Raw genomic sequence first — 20,860 nt, forward strand, 5'->3', positions numbered from 1 at the left:
AACCACTGACCAAGCCTCTGTTGGGTTGATTGAAAATAAAAGAGGACAGAGAAAATGCTTTACTAAAAATATTCCCATATTTCAGTAATATGGTTCTTATGATTTACCTCCTCTTTGTAGGCAAATAGCCAGTGGCGAAAAGTTCAAGATCGCTTGGAGGATGATGAAAGATGTTCGCGCCTAGAAAAAATTGATCGCTTGGAAATTTTTCAGGTAAAATTTCTTTTGTTATTATTTGACCATATTGACTAGGTCCTTTTCTCACATTTGAATGTTGCTCAGGAGCATATCCGTGATTTAGAGAAGGAAGAGGAGGAGCAAAAGAAGATACAAAAGGTGTATTAAAATATCCTTATTTTTTGTGATGGACATTTGTGGCCTTTTGGGGTTTATGTTCCGATTCTCATTTAGGTCCTCTACAAAATGTACAGGAACAATTAAGGCGAGCAGAACGTAAAAACCGGGATGAGTTCCGCAAGTTGATGGAAGGACATATTGCTTCTGGAATTCTTACAGCGAAAACTCACTGGCGTGACTATTGTATGAAGGTAACACAACCTATTTGGGTTATATTATGGATATAGCAAAATAGGATAAGATTTTCATCTTCTTAGTTTGCTAACATCTTTTTCTCAACAATCCACCTCTTTATTTTTGGTTTGCAGGTTAAGGAATTACCAGCATATATAGCAGTATCATCAAACACCTCTGGGTCAACACCAAAAGATTTGTTTGAAGATGTTGCCGAGGAACTAGAGAAACAGGTTTTTCATCTTTTGCTTTATCTTTGTGGTTCGTGTTGTTGTGGTTATCTGCTTAAGTTTGCTTCTGGAGTACAAAGCTTTAAGAGCATATGGTACATCACTAAAAAGGTTTTTGAACGGTGACCATGATCTTATTAAAAGAAGTGGAAAAGAGAGGAGCAACAGGGTTTCAGAATGCCAAATAAAAATATAGATGATGAGGGATCATCTAGGCAGGACAAGGCCGAGGCCACCCTCAAATCTCGTAAAGAGCCTTCACACTACACCGATGAAAAACATTATAGTCCATTGAAAAACCCTATCTTCAGCCCTTAGGGGCACTCTTTCCTTCAATTCTTCCATTTTATGGAACGACCTATCGTTACAATCATTTCAAATTGACTAGAGACCCACTGTCATAGAAAGGCACTGTGACAAGCTTCCTCTTTTGACCAATGTGAAACCCTAGCCCTTGAAGAATCTTGGATATGCTCTGGCATCCCTGTGAAGGGATTAAAAATCTCCTCTATAAGGCACCCTAAATGTCAACAGTGCGTAAAAAGATGATCCACAGACTTGTTTTGATACACGTGGTTAGTAGTTAGGATGACCATGTTCCTACCAAACTTTTTGATGGTAAGAGCCTTGTCCCTCCAAACTAGCCACCCAAAAGCAAGAACCTTAGACAGCGTGGATACCTGTTGATTCCTTAGGGCTTCCCAGCAAGCATAGCTGTATTTTTAGTTATGCATTGGGTAATATGAATTGGTTTCAGAGGATACTTTAAACCTTGCTCCAAAATCTTTTCAGTCTGCTTTATGCTTATTTAGTACTTCTGTTTGTTTTCCCGACAGTATCATGATGACAAGGCACGAATAAAAGATGCACTGAAGATGGGGAAGGTAATGCCCTGTAATTGTTCTTGGTTTTACCCATTTCTAACTTGCATGGATGTCTAATCTCATGATTCTTTTTCAGATTACTATGGTTTCATCATGGACATTTGAAAACTTTAAAATGGCTATTTCAGAAGATGAAAGTTTCCCATCAACATCAGAGACAAACTTAAAGGTAATTATTTTTTTGGTTCTTTTATTTGGTAAATTTGCGTTATGTGTTGGTGTTTTTTCTGCACATCAGTTTTGGGCTTTAGTTCTTCTAGGAGCATTCAGTTTATTTCTTGGAGTTTGGTTTGATTAACAAAGAAAGCAAAGTTTGGTAGTCTGTTGCAACCAACTATTTACAGTGGACTCCAGATTTGGCCAACGGGGAAACAGGAGAGGTGTGGGCTTTCAGTCTTTACAGTATGGTTATTAATAATGTTCTATTTTTATCACATCATAAGAATTTTGTTAGGACTTGGGAGTAAAAATATCACAAACCTAGGGGCTGGAGTCAGAGATCTCAAAAGTATGAATCGGGCTCTTTTAGGCAAATGGACTTGGAGGCTAGGAACCGAGAATGGTACTCTTTGGAACAATATGATTAAAAGCAAGTATGGTCGTTCAGAAGGGGGGTGGTGGACAAAAAACTCCTCCACAAACAAAGCCTCGACTCTTTGGAAAGGAATTCTGGACAATAAGGCAGAGGTTCTTATAGGATATGGAATGGCAATTGGGAAAGGCAACCGCACTCGATTATGGGAAGACATTTGGGTGGGTGATGTCACTCTAGCGTCAGCATTTCTGTGTATTTTCTGTCTCTCTCCAAATCAGTCTATCTCAGAAGGTATCCCGTATCGGTATCGGTTGGCGTAACGGTGTCCTCCAAAACCGATACGGATACGGGGGCGTAACGGCGCAAAATTTTTTTTTTTGCCAAAAAAATATGAAAAAATATGGATTAAATCCAGAATATTCTAAGCATTCCAAATATGCATTCATTTATAAATTGGAACATGTTTATGGTGGTGTAACGGTCCACTCTTTGGTGAGAAGTTGTATCGGACTGTCTGATGAATTTATGAACCAGATAACCTGAATTTGATCATATATTTAATTTTCTAACTATCTACTATCAATGATAGATATATTAGAATGAATGTAAAATGAAAATATCTTACATTAGGTGTTTGCAATTATTTTTGAGGAATTTCTCGAACATACCTGTGGTCCTGTGCAGTGTGGTGCACGTGACTGTGATAGTGTGATTCCTTTCTATGACCTAACATAATATTAAAAAATAAAAAATAAAAAATTAGTAGTGTCTGATATACTCCCTGCAACTTGATTAAGGATTACTTGATTGGTTGTCGGGGGAGCTATTTTAAATACAAGTTCGGCGGTGTCAAGTGTGTGCATGGCTTCTTGCAATAAGACTGTCGGGAGCTGTCTGCTGCAACAAATACTTACCTTAACACAAATATATACTCACAAGTCACAATCACAAGTCACCACCAAAATGAAAATCTGCTTTTTTGTGGTTGCTCGACCTCCACATCATCGTCATCGTCACCATCAGGCTGAGGCTGTCCGATAGGTGTAGGTGCTACATATCCATAATATCCAGTGCCAGAAGGAAATACTAGATCAACGAAACTAGAGGATGACTGATCCTGACTAGGCAACGACTCTGACCCGGAATAAGGATATCCACCAGTGCCCGTCAAATAGCCATACTGGTGCCCATACTCAGGCTGTTGAGAATCTTGAGATTGAGAGTGCGTCTGCTGTGATGAGTAACTTGGATTTGGATCTGGATATCTATAATCATATGGATATTGATCAGGAGGGCTACTCCAACATGAATGTGATGGAACAGGCTCAGTATAACCATCATAATTCAATTCACCATAAGAATATCCATCATAATAACCAAGACCATGAGCTTGCTGATGTTCCGAACCTCTCGGACCCGGTGCACCACTAGATGTACCCACCTCCTGCTGGCTGTATCGTGACTCGGTACACTCATAAGTCCGACCTCGTGTACCACCTCGTCGCTGTTCATCGACATCGTGATCTGTAGACGGCTGTATAGGGCACGTGCCAGCACCAGGGGCAGGGGGGTCATCGTCTTCATCCGACACGGTCACGCTACCACTGCTCGTACTCTTTTGTTGATCTTGAGCCGTATCTGTACGTGGCATAAACGCTGCCCCTCTTACTGGGTCCAACACATCTGCACGACTCTCTTGTTGCGCTCTGCGTATTTCTGGGTCATCAATTTTCAATTCTTCACTATCCTCTTCAATTTGTTTTTCCCTTGTTTCCAACCAAGGTAGAAGTGGGTCATCCTCATCATAAATATTATCCAAGTTTATTGGACAGTAGTCTCCGTCATCAGTAGCTGTAATGCTCCTATGATGTCGTCGCATTCTTAGTTTTATATTGTAGTGCATGAAGACAAGTCTATCTAATGTTCTAGTCTGCAATCTATTCCTATTCTTTGAATGAATGAGCGCAAAACAACTCCAATTCCTTTCGCAGCTAGAGGAAGATGTTGTCTAGCTCAAAACTTTTACCGCAATTTTTTGGAGAGCCTTCGTACTCTCTCCGAAATTAATCCACCATTCGGCCGGTTGCAATCTAGATACTGCATGCTGTGCAAGAGCATCTCCAAAGCTACCAAGGCGATTTCCAAATGTATCTAATTCATTTAATGCCTTTATTTGCAGATCTAAGTCAAGCTCTAATCTCTTTATCACATTTTTTAGCCCGACACGAACTTCATCATCCGCAACAAATGATTGGACATATCTATACCTAGGATTTAGGTAGTAACCTGCTGCATGAAGATCGTGATGGAGTTGGTTTGTCCATCTCTTGTCGATCATCTTCCAATAAGTCTGCCAACTTCTACAATCACGTTGAATTGCAAGCTTTACCTTATCCATGGCATCATATATGAAGCCCATGGTAGGTGCTTCATCGGATTCAACAAGACGGAGTACCCTCATTAGTGGCTCCATCACCTTTAGGATCGCCTTGACCTTCTTCCAATATTTGTTGTCCCGTATGGTGTTCACAACTTCGACCGGTATTCCCTGATGTCTTCTTCCCATGTTTTGTGTTGAGCCATTCTCTGGAAGCGAACATCTCACTCAACTCTTCTCTCTATGTTGGAATAAACTCTCTAATGCTATAAAGTTTGTTGCGAATCTAGTCGCCGCAGGCCTCAACAACTCTCGTCCTTTCGTAAACTTTCTCATTATTGCAACTACTTGATTATGGTTGTAAATAAACGTCGTCACTTCCCTTGCCCTTTCGACCATTTCCTTAACATTCTTCTTCTTCCCAATATCTTCCAATATAAGATCAATACAATGGGCAATACATGACCAAAAAAGATGTTTTCTCTTATCCATCAACATATGTCCTGCAAGCTTATATGTTGCTTCATTATCTGTCATAATCTGCACTATATTCTCCTCTCCAATCTCGTCCACAACTTTATCCATTAGTCCATTAATATAAGTAGAATTTTTTGTTGCCTCTGAGGCATCAATTGACTTGTGGTATATAGTTCCTAAGTGGCAGTATACCATGAAGTTGATCATGCTGCGTCTGGTTGGGCCAGTCCAACCATCACACATGATTGTGCATCCTCTGGCTTGCCATACAGGTTTAAAGGTAGCCACGTATGCTTTCACATCCGCATACTCTGCATCTGTCCATTTCCCCCTAATCTCCTTAGCCGTGGGAGCTTTTATTCCTTCACCTGCTTCTGCTGCTGCATCAATTACCACCTGCCAATATGGAGAATTGGTTGCGTTAGGAGGTATGTTGGCATGTATAAATAACTTTGCTGCTGCTCTACCTAATTTCTCAACGGAAGTTCTACTCCACATTTGTTTTATCTTCTTTTGTTTAGTTGATTCTTTCCTAAATAGGATTGGATCAATAGAGGGTCTCCTAGGCTCATTTACTTCTTCATCCAAACGTATAGGGGCATCACGTGAAGATGTCTGTCGTCGGCTCCCAAACATACGTCGTAACCCACCAAACCTACCCCCCCTCCCCCACCCCCACCTGTAGAAGCAGTTGCACTTCCAGTTGCACTCTCACTCCCATTGCCCCCTTGTATCACGCACTGACTCATGCGTGTCAAACATGCGGCGACGTTCTTCCTCTTCACAAGCTAGACGCAAGCTCTCTCTCCTAGCTATAGTAAATTCTCGATCTGAATCTTAGTCAGAATCAATAATATCTTCATCACGAATGCCCATATATTCAGGACCAAACTCCCTGTCGAGCTGCATCCAAAATATCATCTTTCTTCTTTTGTACAGCAGCACGTTTACCCTTCGACTCATCCAGACTAGCTTGCATTAAAAGCATTATCTCTTTCGGTACTCTACTACATGGCGCAACTTGACCCTTTCGATGTGCCAAATGTTGTTTGAGACGGTAATTCCACCATCACTAGTCTATCACAATACTTGCACTTCATTTGGTGCCTAGTACCACCAACCCTCTCACAATGTTGCCATCCAATATCATCACTTGTTGTTGGTCAGATCCAGACATTTCTTTAGGCTTAGGTAGACACTAGATAATTAGATTTGAGTATGAGTGTATGACCTATGTTAATAAAGATGATTTTATATTCTAACTAAACCCTAAGAAGCTCCAAGGCAAAACCTGTCCAATATAAGCAAATAAAAACATAAAGTCACTAATTCGAAAATAGAAAAAAATTATAAAATGACACTCCAAATCTGTAAAATACACATTAACATGTTCTACTATGATTAACATATCACATGGCATGATTAAAACATTAAAACAATCATTAAAAAATTATTTTTTAAATTTAAAAAAGAAGGGCCATAATTAATGCGTAAATAGAAAAAAATATTAAAAAATTATAAAATGGCACCCCAAATCTGTAAAATGCACATTAACATATTCTAATATGATTAACACATCATATGGCATGATTAAAACAGTAATACAACCATTAAAAATTGATTTTTCGAATTTTTAAAAAAAGGGGCAAAATTCATGCGTAAATAGAAAAAAATATTTAAAAAATATAAAATGGTACCCCAAATCTGTAAAATTCACATTAACATGTTCTACTATGATTAACACATCATATGGAGTGATTAAAACAGCAAAACAATCATTAAAAATTGATTTTTCGAATTTTAAAAAAAGGTGCAAAATTCATGCGTAAATAGAAAAAAATATTTAAAAAATATAAAATGGGACCCCAAATCTGTAAAATGCACATTAACATGTTCTACTATGATTAACACATCATATGGAGTGATTAAAACAGCAAAACAATCATTAAAAATTGATTTTTTGAATTTTAAAAAAAAAGGGGCAAAATAAATGCGTAAATAGAAAAAAATATTTAAAAATATAAAATGGGTCCCCAAATCTGTAAAAGGCACATTAACATGTTCTACTATGATTAACACATCATATGGAGTGATTAAAACAGCAAAACAATCATTAAAAATTGATTTTTTGAATTTTAAAAAAAGGGGCAAAATTCATGCGTAAATAGAAAAAAATATTAAAAAAATATTAAATGGCACCCCAAATCTGTAAAATGGATATTAACATGTTCTACTATGATTAACACATCATATGAGATAATTAAAACAGCAAAACATATTAAAAAAAGTATAAATACCTATTTTTGACAAATTTATGAAAAATGGCCCACCAAGCTTTGATTCAACAAAATCCGCCAATATAATGTGTTTTTTCCTCAAATATCCAGCCAAGGTTGGTCGAAATTAGCAGTAGAAGGAGTGAGAAGGAGTTTGGAAGCAAGAAGTTTCGAAAAAACATAAAAAACGGACCTTAAAATGCAAAAAAAAATGGCCGTTTTTCGACCGTTACGGCGCTGACCGTTACGGGTGACCGTTACGCCCGTATCGGCCGTTACGCCCGTATCGGGCCCGTATCGGCCGATACGGGTACAAAAATTGGTATCGGCCGATACGGCCCCGAATCGGGTAACGGTGCGTACCGTTACCGTTACGTATCGGCCGTATCGGCCGATACGTAACCGATTTGGCATTCCTTTCTCAGTGGATTCTTGCTATTCGATCCTAGGGGGAGTAGTCGTTTGGAGTCTGGTGTGTAGAAGAAATCTCCGTGCTCAAGAGGTCAAAGAATATGTTGCTTTGCTTAGCTGTATTCAGAGCAGCAATCCGGACTAGTCCACCGAAGATAAATTAGTTTGGCATTTTGAGAAAGAAGGGCAATTTTCAGTCAAATCCCTATACAAGTATATTGTTAAGAGCTCTCATCCAATTGAAGAGGATTCATCACCCGATTCACACCATGTATGGAAATATCAAGTGCCTCCAAAGATAGCTACTTTTGGGTGGTTGATTGCAAAGAAAAAGGTTCTGACAGTGGACAATTTGAGAAAAAGAGGCATGTTCATTACAAATATTTGCCTATGTTGTATGGAAATGAAGAAACCATGGACCATCTGTGCGTGCTCTGTCCGTTCACATATCGTATTTGGTCTGAAATTCTGTCTCGATTTCAACTTCTATGGGTCTTTCCGACTCGGTTTGCAGCTTGCTAAAGGCCTGGTGGGGAGTTAGGTGTGGTAATCAAAAGGCTAAACTCTGGAAAATGTCCATCTTAGCTGTTTGGTGGGCTGTGTTGGAAGAAAGAAACGGGAGGTGTTTTAATGACACTTCCCAGTCGATAGAGGATACGATCAAAAGGGTTATTCACTTTATAGTTGAATGGGCTTTTGCTGTTGATAAGCTAAAGGGTTGTAATTTGCTTTTCTTAGGGTGCAGCTGATCGGCTATCTCAGCTGGTCAGTCCCCTTGTGTTATTCGGTTCTTCTCTTTTTATAAAACTTTTCGTTATCTATCACAAAAAATAAAAATAAAATATAAATCACAAACGTAATACATCAAAACATGATTATACTGCATCCAAGTACCACGAAGTATCAGTATTAACTGAGTGGTTTTCATGAGGCCTCTTTCATCTGAAACTATAGAAATACCCCTTCATTTTATATACATGCGGGTGATAAGGAAAGTTTTATGTGAATGTGCTATTGCAATTCATGTCAAATCTTAATAGGACTGCTAGCTGAAAACCTGTGATTCCTGGTTGTGGAATTTGAGACTGATATTGGGAGTTTGGATGCAACTGGGCGTTTGTAAAAATCTGGGACATGTTATCAATGAGTGTATCCTGTCCGCAACATGGTACCTGCATTTAATTTTCTGGCCTTTATTCAAACAATTCTACACCATGGTATGATATTTAGTTTATCGCTATTCTGTAGTCTTACGACTCGTAATTGTTATGAAACTATTTGTATTTACAAATTCTTTATGGTAAGATTCTTACTCCATGGTTTATTTGTTTCTTCTTCTTCTTCTTTCTTATTGGCAGCAAAGATGAACTTTTAGTTAGGTTACCATTATCTATTTATAATGGTTAATGCTGGCTAACTAAGCACATGCAAGTATGCAGGTATCCTGTTTGGAAACTTACTAGTGGCGAGAAGTCACTGTTCAGAGTATCCCTGATATTATCGAAATATCCCTTATATTATCTGCAGCTCCAGCTGTTGACCATATCGATAACAATGGTAGTCTCAGAAATTCTAGGTATCAGCGATGTATTGCTAAAGCATTGCCATTGTATAAATATCACCAATGTATTGTTATCGCCAATATTTTTGATTTTGCAAATTCCAGGCGTCGCTTGTATCGCCAATGTATCGATGTCACCAATATTTTCGACTGTGTAAATTCTAGGTGTCGCTTTTGTCGCCAATGTATCGACGATATATCGATAATATCACCAATGTATCAATACCACACAAAAAACAATTTCCATTTCAAAATTTTTAACGGGCGCATGGTTGTATGCAGTGTTCAAATTGTCGATGATAATATCAATCATGTCATGATATTATCATTATTGCAACATGGGCAAGATCAAGACCACAATCTTTCCTTTCCTTTACAGTTGTCAATGATATCTCGATGAAATATCGTGTGTTGTCGATATTTTGAAATATTGATGGATGTTTGGATGGTTAGATTGGTTTCTTATGAAAACACATGCTTTAAGGCCCCCATTAAATGGAAACTTATTATGTATGCATTCTTTTTACAAATTTTTAATTCCTAAATAAGCAAATGTGAATTTTAGCATCTCCTCAAATTTCATTAAAAAATTCCACCATTTTCCCCATGTTTCCCCATTGTTTCCCCACATTTCTGGTTGTTAGCAATATTATCAATCATATCAATATTGTTTCTGTATCCCTGGTTAGCAAAACTTGTAGCGATATCGATACTTTGAGCACTAGCGAGAAATTGAGTCTCTAGTAAGCTAGTAACTCCATTGTTGCTTTCTAGTAGAGTTGTACATGAACCGAGTTAGCTCGGTTAGCTCGCTTGACTCGACTCAAAAAGGCTCGATTCAACTCGATTCGAAGCCGAGTTCGAGCTAATTTTTTGAGCTCGAAAAAATTTCGAGCCGAGTTCGAGCTTGCTCGAGCTCGACTCGACTAGGATCGAACCCCAACTTGAATTGAACTCGGATCGAACCAATTTGGTGACTCGGTTATTTTGATATTGATGTTGCTCAGTAAGTGTTTGATGAAATGACTCAACGAAGTGTCGGCTGGTGGCGAGGAAGGTATGGATATGAAACAAATACCCTTGTATCTTGATTTTTATGTTGCTTACGGAGTGTTTGATGAAATACCTGTAAACCGATGTTGCTGTTTTACATTGCGTGAGAAATTGAAGGTGCACTCCATGTGGTTGAGAAAATGCCACAGAGGCTCGAATTGGCCCGAGCTGCTGACCGAACTGAGCCGAGCTGGCCAGTCAGGCTCGAGGATCGAGCCGAGCCAAGTTCGAGCTGGGGTCAGCTAGTGGCCGAGCCGAGTTGAGCTATGCCAAGCTCGACTCGGTTCGACTTGTGTACACCTCTACTTTCTGAAAATATGCTCACTTATGGTGGGAAGCCAATCTCTATTAATTCATGGATCCATTCCTTTGAGGATGTAATCTATGGTTCTGAGACTTCTAAGCTGCCTATTGCTTTGTTGTAACTCGTAATATTTTGTCTCCTTTTGGGGTCTTTGCGTTAGGAACAATTAGATCAGGTACTTCGTAATGGAATATATGCTACCACATATATTTGTAATTTGAAATGATGGTTTTTATTGGTTTTGAAAGTTGATGTAGGCCGACAGCCTACCTAGGCCCATGACCCACCGTAGGGCCCAAAATATGCTGATTTTGGATTGTTTATTTATGGTTTTGGAGTCTAAATATCAAGTGCTACAATTTAGTATTTGTTGGAGATGGGGGGATGTGATTGATGATATGGGGGCTGATGTAAAGATGTGATTAAAGATTTTGAGGATTATTTCTTAAAATTTCTTTTACACTATTGTTAGGCTTTTACCATCTTAGGTAGATTAGATTGATTTAAAATCAATCTCTTAGTTGGGGGGATTTGTATTAAAGATTCATTTAGGTTCTATGTAGGGTGGGGGGAAGCATTCCAAAATTTTCTAAAGTCAGTTTTGTGAGTATTGTAAGTAGAAGTTTGATATCAATAAAGTTGCTTCTCCCTCTCTGCTCAACTATTCTTGTGGGTGCACTTTTGTACACTTCTTTGAGATTCGTGTGTTAAGATCTCGTTAACTCGATAACTTGGTTGCACCAAAACTTTAACCTCATAAATTTTCATTGTCCTCATCATAGACAATGGATTTTCTATTGCCGACTCTGGTTGTTGACTGCATTTTCTCCCCTTCTTGCCTGCCATATTGCATGCCAAACTCGAAATAGAAAATACCAAAAAATATGATATTCGAGATATAGATGTTTATAAAAGAAATTGTTGGGTGCCTTCGTTTGGCTTCTTGGAAGGCGGAGAGTCTTAACTATCGACAATTTGCAGCGAAGAGCGATGACTCTTACTAACATATGCCTATCGTGCGTGGATAATGTGGGGCCGATAAACCATCTCTTTATACATTGCCCTTTTGCTCATGGAGTGTGGTATTACAGCCTTGCTCAATTCAATACCTGTAGCCTAATTCCATTAGGATCTCCCTTTTGCTTGGCATGGGGGAGGTGTCGAGAAAGATTTCAAAGCTATTTGGCAACTAGTCATTATGGCAATCCTTTGGGCTATTTGGAAAGAGCAGAATAATTGTTGCTTCCGGAATTCTTCCTCTCCCATCTCTCGTGTTGTCTGGTCAATGAGGTGGCGGACTGGTCGTCTTGCCTCCCAATCATCGATTCCTATATATATATATATATATTTTTTATTATTTTTTTTTTGGGGGGGGTGGGGGGGGGGTTGTAGCAGGCTTTGCCTGTCTTCTTTTCTTCCTTTGGTGGCTTTCTAATAAATTGATGTTGTAAAAAAAAAAAGAAGAAAAAAGAAAAGAAATTGTTGGGAATTTTGTGGTCATACTTAATGAAATTAATATGGAGTTTTGATGCGGTGTAGTGTATGTGAACATATATGTTGTTGTTTATTATGCTAATGTATTCTATTAAAATAGTTTATGAGGGAAAAACTATTAATTTTCATTTATGGAAAATAATTGCTTCATATTGTAAACAAATATGTCAATTTCGGCAAGGGTGCTTCACCTATCTCATTTACTTATTGGTAATGTCATTTCCATCTAGTGCCTTGGTTGTTGCTGACAATCTAGGGGTTGGGAGACATGTATTGGATAACGCTCTTATCGCCCACGAACGTATTGAATCCAGATATAGGGAGCGAGGGAGCGGCATAATAAGTTAGATATAAAAAAGGCCTATGATGATGTTGATTGGGTGTTTTAAATTACATGTTGGATAAGTTGGGGTGTGGTTCAAAATGAAGGGGTTGAATTGGGCTTACATCCAATCTGCTTGTCTATTTTGGTTAATTGATCCCTCAAAGGTTTCTTTAAGGCGTCAAGGGGTTTCATACAAGGGGATCCTTTCTCTCATTTTCTTTGTAATAGGCAGTGTTGTCAAAATCCTACGATTCACGATTTGAGTCGAATATTAAGCAAAACAATTTGAATCCTACCTTTGAATCCCTTGTCCTATGAATCCTAGGATTTTATGATTTGAATCTTATGATTTATGATTCAAATCCCGATTTTCCATTCAAATTATACTCCTTTTTTTATTTTTTTTATTTTTTTTAAAAAAATAAAATTTTAAGCTTCACTCGGCTTATGTTTTTAAATTGGTGGGGGCTTTGAGAATCATTTAGAAAAAAACTTCAGAAAATAGAATCATTTAGAAAAGGTAAATTGTTTTATTTTGTTCTTTATAAGAGATTAAATGATATATATATATATATATATATATATATATATCCTCTTCAATGTTAAATCCTTGAGCTTTTATTTATTTATGATTTCGTACTTCTTAACTGGTCGAAACACCGGATTGATGAATGACTTGTCTAGAATGTTTTTTTGGATGGTTACAATCCTGTTGACTTATGTATTGTGGAATGATGGATAAAAATCTAAATATCTTCTTTCGTCGGTATGCGGAATCAAATGCCAGTTTTCCAATGCGATTCTAGATTCAAGAAAGGTATTAAGAACATAAATTATTAAAGGATCCTTGTATATTTTTCAAGGAAAATTTCTTGAAAAATAAAAAGGAAAGATAACAATCATTTAATTTTTAAGTAACACCATGTCATGATAGTGTTAAAGTTTTATATTTTTTCTGATTTATTTATATTTTTCATATTTTTAAGAAAAAAACATAACAAATCTTACAGTTTACGATACGATTTGTGATTTGATACAATTTAATCCCTATTACGATTTGCGATACGATAACAATTTTGACAACATTGGTAATGGGAGAGGCGCTTAGCAAGATGATTCATAGGCAAGAGGAGAATTGTTTGATTAGTGGGTTCTAGATTGCGACTAGGGGTATTCATGTTAGTTATCTTTAATATGCAGATGACACTATTATTTTGAGATGTGGATGCGTTGTCCATGGACAACCTTTGGAAAATTACAGTGTGCTTTGAAGTAGTCTTGGGCCTTAAGATTAATCTGGCAAAATGCGAAATGCTGGGAGCAATGTTTGAAATATCCATGATATTATATCCCACGATATATCTTGTATCCCACCTGTGCGAAACGAAACGCAAAGGTAGTGCTGATATATTACACATGTTTGATCTGATATATCTTTTTTAACAATTCCTGAAGTTTCATTGAAAAATTCAACCATTTTTCGAATGTTTGTCCATGTTTCCCAAAAAGTGCGATCAAACAATATATCCCATGCGATAACCGATACATATTTATATCCCAAAGGTGCGATATGTAACACGATATCGATATTTCGAACACTAGCTGGGAGTTCATGTGAATGACGACAATTTATCTCACATCGCTTGTGTTTTTGGATGTAGGAAGGGGGGTTTCCTTCGATATATATTGGTTTGCCCCTTTGCATTGGGAAGCCTGCAAATCGCCTTTGGGACCTGGTAATTAAAAGAATTGAAAGAAAGCTATCGAGTTGGAAATGTTGTTATTTGTCCCTGGGAGGTCGGTTGACTCTTATCAAGGCTGCCTTATCTAGTATGCCAATGTATTTCTTGTTTATTTTCAAATGCCCTAAGGCGATGTTAGTTAGGCCAGAAAAGCTAAGAAATGACTTCTATAAGGGAGTCTCAGATGGATGAAAGTTACATCTTCTCGGATGGGTTGGGGTTCGCAAGCTGATTGATGCAGGGGCTATCGGGTTAAAAAGTTTGGAGTCCATGAATTTAGTTCTTCTCTGGAGATTTAGATCTAATCGGGAAGATTATGGATGGAGATTATCGCGAGCAAGTATGGTTGTCAGGATGGAGGTTGGTATGTGAAGAGATACTCCTTATATCATGCCTCTAGTCTTTAGAAGGCGATTGCATTGGTTGAACACTTGTTTAATAAAGGGGTGGCTTATGCTCTTGGGGATGATCATCATCTTCACTATTGAGTTGATGTTTGGTGTGGGGATTGGTTGTTTCGAGATCTTTTTCTTGTAAGTGCACTTGTTTGTCAATCACGTGTGTCAGTGTTTCAATGAGTCGGCAGAGCTGTTGGAAGCTAAAGATCAAAGACACATGCATTGTTTTAAATATCGACGATATCGACCGATATATCCCACGATATATCTTGTATCCCACCTGTGCGATACGAAACACACAACTAGTAGGATATATGCCACATGTTCGATTTGGTGAGCTTTTTTTAAATTATTTTTTCTGTAAATCATGTTAAATCAGTGTCAAATTGTTACAAATCCATGATTTTTCATGTTTTGCATGGCTTGAAAAATCATGGATTGGGAGCTTCGATTTCGAGATTTGGAGGAGAAGGGCCAAGATGCGGAAAATTGAAAAAAAAATCAAAATCAAACATGTAACGTAATCTAGTGATTCTTCTTTTGCTTTTAAATGTATTGCTTGTGATTCCACACATCTTCTTACATTTATAAATTAGATGAATATACTTTGAATATATTTGCATCAATTCAGTTAGACAACGCATATATTAGGACCCCATACAAAGAAAACTTATTATGTGCACTTGTTTTTTGTAATGTTTTGATTTGTAAGTGTGTATTGATGTCTTTTTTAATAATCACTGAAATTTCATTGGAAAATTCAAGCAATTTCCAATGTTTCCCCATGTTTCCAACAACATCGATATATTACGCGATACAACCGATATATCCCATGCGATAATCGATACGTATCCGTATCCCAAGGGTGCAATACGTAACGCGATACCGATATTTCGAACATTGGACACATGAAGGCTTGGAGCATCAAAGAGTGAAGAAACATGTAAATTGAGGTGCCTTGGTGACTCTAACCTTAAACTCCTTTAGGTCTGAAACAACCTTAGCCTCTAGATGATCTATTCCTTAATAGGTAAACCTTTGTTTGATCATCCTAAAGCCTTAGGTAAAGCTATTGATAAACAAACAACGCAATTCATTAGTTTTGAGTGGATCTCGATTGGATTGACAGTCCGTCGATAGGACTCGATTCGATCGAAGTTGGACAAAACAGTTCAACAAGCAAACTATCTAAATTCAGATTTTCTCAATCGAATCGAAGGATCATTTGATCTTATCGAATGTGCCGTTGAACTAGCCGTTTTATAGCTGTTGTATACCTTTTTATATAAAATGGGCATTCGGACCTTGGGCAAATTGATTTGTTTTTGGTGCAATCAGAGCCTAGCTGATTCCCCACTCATTATTCCTCCCCTAGACTCCAAACCAAAGAGATTCATGACACCCTTGTGATTAATCACTCTAATGAGCGTTCCAAGCTCCATTATGAAGGTGTTCATGTTCACTCCCATTTTCTAGACATTAGACACAATCTTGTTGGTAAATCTTTGTATGAATCTCTAGAATACCTATCTAGGTGAATCTCCTTATTGGAATCAACTTCCCATAATTGTAGGAGATTCAACCATCCTCCCATGACCTTGGTAGCCTCATTTGTGCATCAAGTGCAAGGTAGCCGATTCAAGGAAGCTTTCAAGAAGGTGCTACAAGTAAGGGTCAATTTTAGAGTCCTTGTATATGCCTCTAATGGGAGTGTTCGTGTGTAAGTCCTTGTGTAGGCCTCTGATGGGAGTGTTCATGTGTAAGATCTTGCGTAGGCCTCCAGCGGGAGTCTATGTATGTAAAGGTTAGAGGTAAACCCATTGGAAACCTCCAAGATAGTGAAATCTGGTACACTCAAGGAGAGTGCTTCCGCCAGGAATCGAGTAGGTATTTAACCGAACCAGTATACATCATTGTGCTTGTGATTGTCATGTGGTTGCAATTCTATTTGTACTTGTGGATGATTTACTTATATGAATGCATGAAATAGATTCTATGCTAGGTACTTAATTTGTAGCACACACGCAATTGATATTTCACATCTCTTTCCATAGACTAGTTGCTATGTACTTGGACCCACTTGGCTTGGAAGCCCAAGTGTTATTTGATTTTAATTGGCACATATTTTGAAGTGGTCCTATTTACCCCCATAATTCTAAGCTCCGCAAGCTTCCACGTAGCGTGGTGTCATGTTAGACAACCGACACAATTTCATTTCCTAGGCTGGATCTCCTCGCTCCGGATCAGTTTATTTTGGTAGCTAGGTGTTACTCTATCAGTGGCAGTATGGTTGTTTGGAGTCCTCCTTGTCGCAAGAATATGGTGGATGAAGAGATCACAAAATCTACTGCTTTATTGGATTGTTTGAAAGTATGTTGCTGTTCCTCAACACGGGGAGTAAATGATTTGGTCCGCTCATAGCTTTGGTAGATTTTTGTTTCGATCTTTGTATGGTTTGATTAATGTGATGCCTTGCAACCCTAGTTCTCCTTATCCTTTTCGTCATTGGTTTTACGGAGCTCCTCCTAGAGTAGTGGTCTTTGTTTGGTTAGTTGGGAGAGAGTTGTCACAACGGGCAATCTTTGAAGGAGATCTTTGATCATTCCAAATATATCTTATGCGTATGAAGAGTGTGGAGTCGATTGATCATCTTTTCATTCATTACCCTTTTGCTTGCTTGGAAGTTTTTTCTTGTTATGCTTCATACCGATTGGGTGATGCTGGAGTCAGTTGAAGCTTTGTTGTGGGTTGGCATGTGGGAGTTGTTGGGAGCTTAGGAAGGCCATGTGGAGGCTCATTATCCTTACATTGGTTTGGTTCATATGGAGGTAGCGGAATAATTGTTGCTTTCAGAATGAAGTTCCTTGGTGGAAGAGGTCATTCGCAAGCAAGTCAAGGGTCTTTTACTCTTGTTTTGGATTGGCTCCTTATGTTAGTGTAGTAAAGGCTGCTAATCTTTTGTCTTTCTTTTCATTTTTGTTTTGGTTTGTATTCTTTTCCCGGTTTTTGGTGGATGTCTCAATAAAATTTTAGTTCTCTCTCTCAAAAAAAAAAGAAGAAAAAAGAAAAAAAAAAAGAGTCATTTCCATCTCTTTGTTGCTCTATCTACCATGGTTTTCTGAATACAACTTGGGTGAGTTGCCCCCTACTTTGGTAGTGAATTTATTTATTTTTAAAAAATAGATGAATTGGAAAAAAAGCATACTAAGCTTGTTTCTAGCTAAATAGGAGCTTGTGTATGACCTATATAATAATTTCTAAAGTTTAACTATTAATTTATGAAAATTATTAATGTAAAAATATTGTAAGATTGGAGGAGGAAACTTCTTTGATCTCATACTTGAAACCATTGTTGTCATGCATATGCGATCGCATATGTGCATATCCATATGCAAATTGCATGTGCGATCATGGCATATCCGATCTGGCACATATGCGATGTATGCATCGCATACAACATATGCGATCGCATATTGGCGATGGCACATTGAATTTTTATTTTTTTTATTTTTTTCGCAAAAAAAACAACATTTTGCTTATAGAAAGGCTTCCACATCTCTCTCTCTCTCTCTCTCTCTCTCTCTCTCTCTTACATTCCCTCTCTCTTGGAAGTTGGAAGATCAAGATTCAAGCACTTTTAAGTTTCAAGGAAGATAGCTTGTTGATTTTGTTGTTACTTCTTGTTAACTATATTGTTAAATGTGGATGACTTTATTTTTAATTCATTGTTTAATTGATTATATCTCTCACAAATGTATTTTAAATATGTAAAATTAGTTATCTATTAACTTCGAAAAGTTCTCCTCAGTTTCTTATATTTTTTTGATTTTTTTTTTTTTTGAAAATTTCCCATATATATATATATATAAATTTTTTTTAAAATAAAAAAATAAAATATGCGATCGCACATGATCGCATATGTGATTCGACTGCAATGCTTGAAACTATTGAAGAAAAAACCTATTAACAATAATTTAAATGAATTTAAAAATGTTGGAAAATAAAAAATTTACATTTTCCCGGCTTTATTCTTCAAATAGAATTTAAAAAAAAAAAGCTTTTGATGTGGAATCCATAAATCTACACTTAGGTAACAATTTCTAAGAAAAAATCGAAATAAATAAAGCCTTTAACCTGAGCCAACCCTGGCCGCTTTGTGGAACAGAGACTTGTGGTACTGACCATGCCTGTTCATGACCGAAACTGGGTCACTCAGTGAGTCTGATAGAACTCAGATGAGTTGTCAAACCATGCTACTCACCGGTTAGTGGTGAGGACTTCGAATGTCATATATATCAAAACCTGAAATGTTGTTTGACCATTTTTGCAGCTTGTATTTGAGGAACTGGTCGAAAGGCTCAAAGAGAAGGAGGAGAAAGAAGCTAAGAAGCGCCAACGTCTGGCAGATGACTTCTTTGATCTTTTATACTCCATCAAGGTAATCCATGTTCGAACTGCAGCATCTACACATTCTTACGCTCTACATTGCTTTGCTGGTGGAATAGCAATTTATTGTTTCTGTTTGCAATCAGACTACTCATTCTTTTTCTTTTTTCCTTGTTGCAGGAAATAACTGCATCTTCAGGGTGGGAGGAGTGCAAACACCTGTTTGAAGATAGCCAAGAATATAGGTATTTTGTATTAATTATACTAGTTTCAGCTAGTCCAAACTGGTAGAACTCTTGGTTTAAATTAATGATCGTTGGTTGCATACACTTGTATAGATCCATTGCTGAAGATAGCTTCAGGAGAGAGGTTTTTGAAGAATATATTGCACATTTGCAAGAAAAGATGAAAGAGAAGGAACGGAAGAGAGATGAGGAAAAGGTATTGAGTAATATACTATCTTCTAATTATGTTCATTGATTTGTTATTATTATTATTTTTTGTCTAGCTAAAGCTTTTTGAAATTTTCCATGGAAACCTTAAAAGGGTCTTGTCAGTCATTTCTTTGCTTTCGGTAGCAGAGCTTTGTTGCAAGCTCGGTGTAATCTGAACTATGTTTTTTTTTCCTGTAGTCTGGGCAACTTCCCTTAACTAGGAAGGGTTCTCTATCCTCTTTAACTTATTTTAACCGCAGGCAAAGAAAGAAAAGGAGAGAGAGGAGAAAGAGAAGAGGAAGGAGAAAGAGAGAAAGGAAAAGGAGAGAGAACGGGAAAGAGAAAAGGGGAAGGAACGATCTAGAAAGGAAGAGGCAGAGAGCGACAATGTTGACGTAACTGACAGTTACGGTACAAAGGAGGATAGGAAGAAGGATAAGGACAAGGATAGAAAACATCGAAAGCGTCATCAAAGTGCAGCTGATGATGTTAGTTCTGGAAAAGATGAAAAAGATGAGTCTAAGAAGTCCCGCAGACATACCAGTGACCGCAAAAAATCAAGAAAGGTACTTGCACCCATTAGTTCTTGTTTATTCAAGTCTTCTTGGGATAATAATAGACTTGAGTTTTTCACCTTTTTGGTTTTTAATTTGGGCAATAAGAGAAATGAAATATAACTTTTCACTCTCGTATTTGGAGCAGCATGGTTACACAACCGAATCAGATAGTGAAGACAGGCACAAGAGGCATAAGAGAGATCGAGATGGATCCCGCAGAAATGGTGCTCATGAGGAGCTTGAAGATGGCGAAGTTGGAGAAGATGGGGAAATCCGTTAGTCCTCTTAATCCTTGCTGTTTTGCTAATTGCTGCTTTATATTTTCTGTTTTTAGTCTTTTCACATTGACTAGATGATGGCTGCGATAGCATCTTTACCTTTGTATGTTTGTTAGATATTATGTTCTGGTATCATTTTAGTATTCTTTTGAAGTAATCAGCTTCCATTTCTCTTGCAGTGGTTCATGCATATATGTCAGTCAGTGTTTTAAATAGCATATAGCATGTAGCACAACGTTAACCCCTCTAAAGCGTGAGGCATAAGCTACATAGCGTGTAATGTAAGCTGTATGCTACTTCTAGTTTTTAATTAAGGTTGTGCGTAGTTGCTTCAAATGTCACGATATTGTAGGATATTTTTGCACCAAATTGTCAATGATAAAATTCCATGATATTTGGTGCAACAAACACAGCCTAAAATAATAGGAAATAGGGCAAAGAGTACGTATAAGATGAAGAAAGAGCAATTAAACTGATTTAATACTGTTACTTATATTATTTTACTAAAATCATAAAAAGATTTTATTTTATTGAAAATAGAAAATGTGACAAACCATTGAAAATATTAACTGATTTTAATGTTTAAGTGAAATAACTTTTAATGTAA

At 37.4% G+C, this 20,860-nt stretch overlaps 1 protein-coding gene across 1 annotated transcript in view; it reads left to right on the top strand.

The window, feature by feature from the left end:
- Nucleotides 1-20,431, top strand: part of LOC131256919 (pre-mRNA-processing protein 40A) — a 63,428-nt gene extending 42,997 nt beyond the window's left edge. The window contains 11 exon segments of the mRNA XM_058258021.1: nucleotides 121-213; nucleotides 283-336; nucleotides 432-548; nucleotides 666-764; nucleotides 1,598-1,645; nucleotides 1,722-1,814; nucleotides 18,929-19,036; nucleotides 19,165-19,229; nucleotides 19,323-19,425; nucleotides 19,679-19,984; nucleotides 20,121-20,431. Of these exon segments, the coding sequence (XP_058114004.1) occupies nucleotides 121-213; nucleotides 283-336; nucleotides 432-548; nucleotides 666-764; nucleotides 1,598-1,645; nucleotides 1,722-1,814; nucleotides 18,929-19,036; nucleotides 19,165-19,229; nucleotides 19,323-19,425; nucleotides 19,679-19,984; nucleotides 20,121-20,255 (1,221 nt within the window). The 3' untranslated portion in view covers nucleotides 20,256-20,431.
- Nucleotides 20,432-20,860: the final 429 nt, after the last annotated feature.

This window comes from Magnolia sinica, chromosome 9, assembly GCF_029962835.1.
Source record: "Magnolia sinica isolate HGM2019 chromosome 9, MsV1, whole genome shotgun sequence".
Lineage (NCBI taxonomy): Eukaryota > Viridiplantae > Streptophyta > Magnoliopsida > Magnoliales > Magnoliaceae > Magnolia > Magnolia sinica.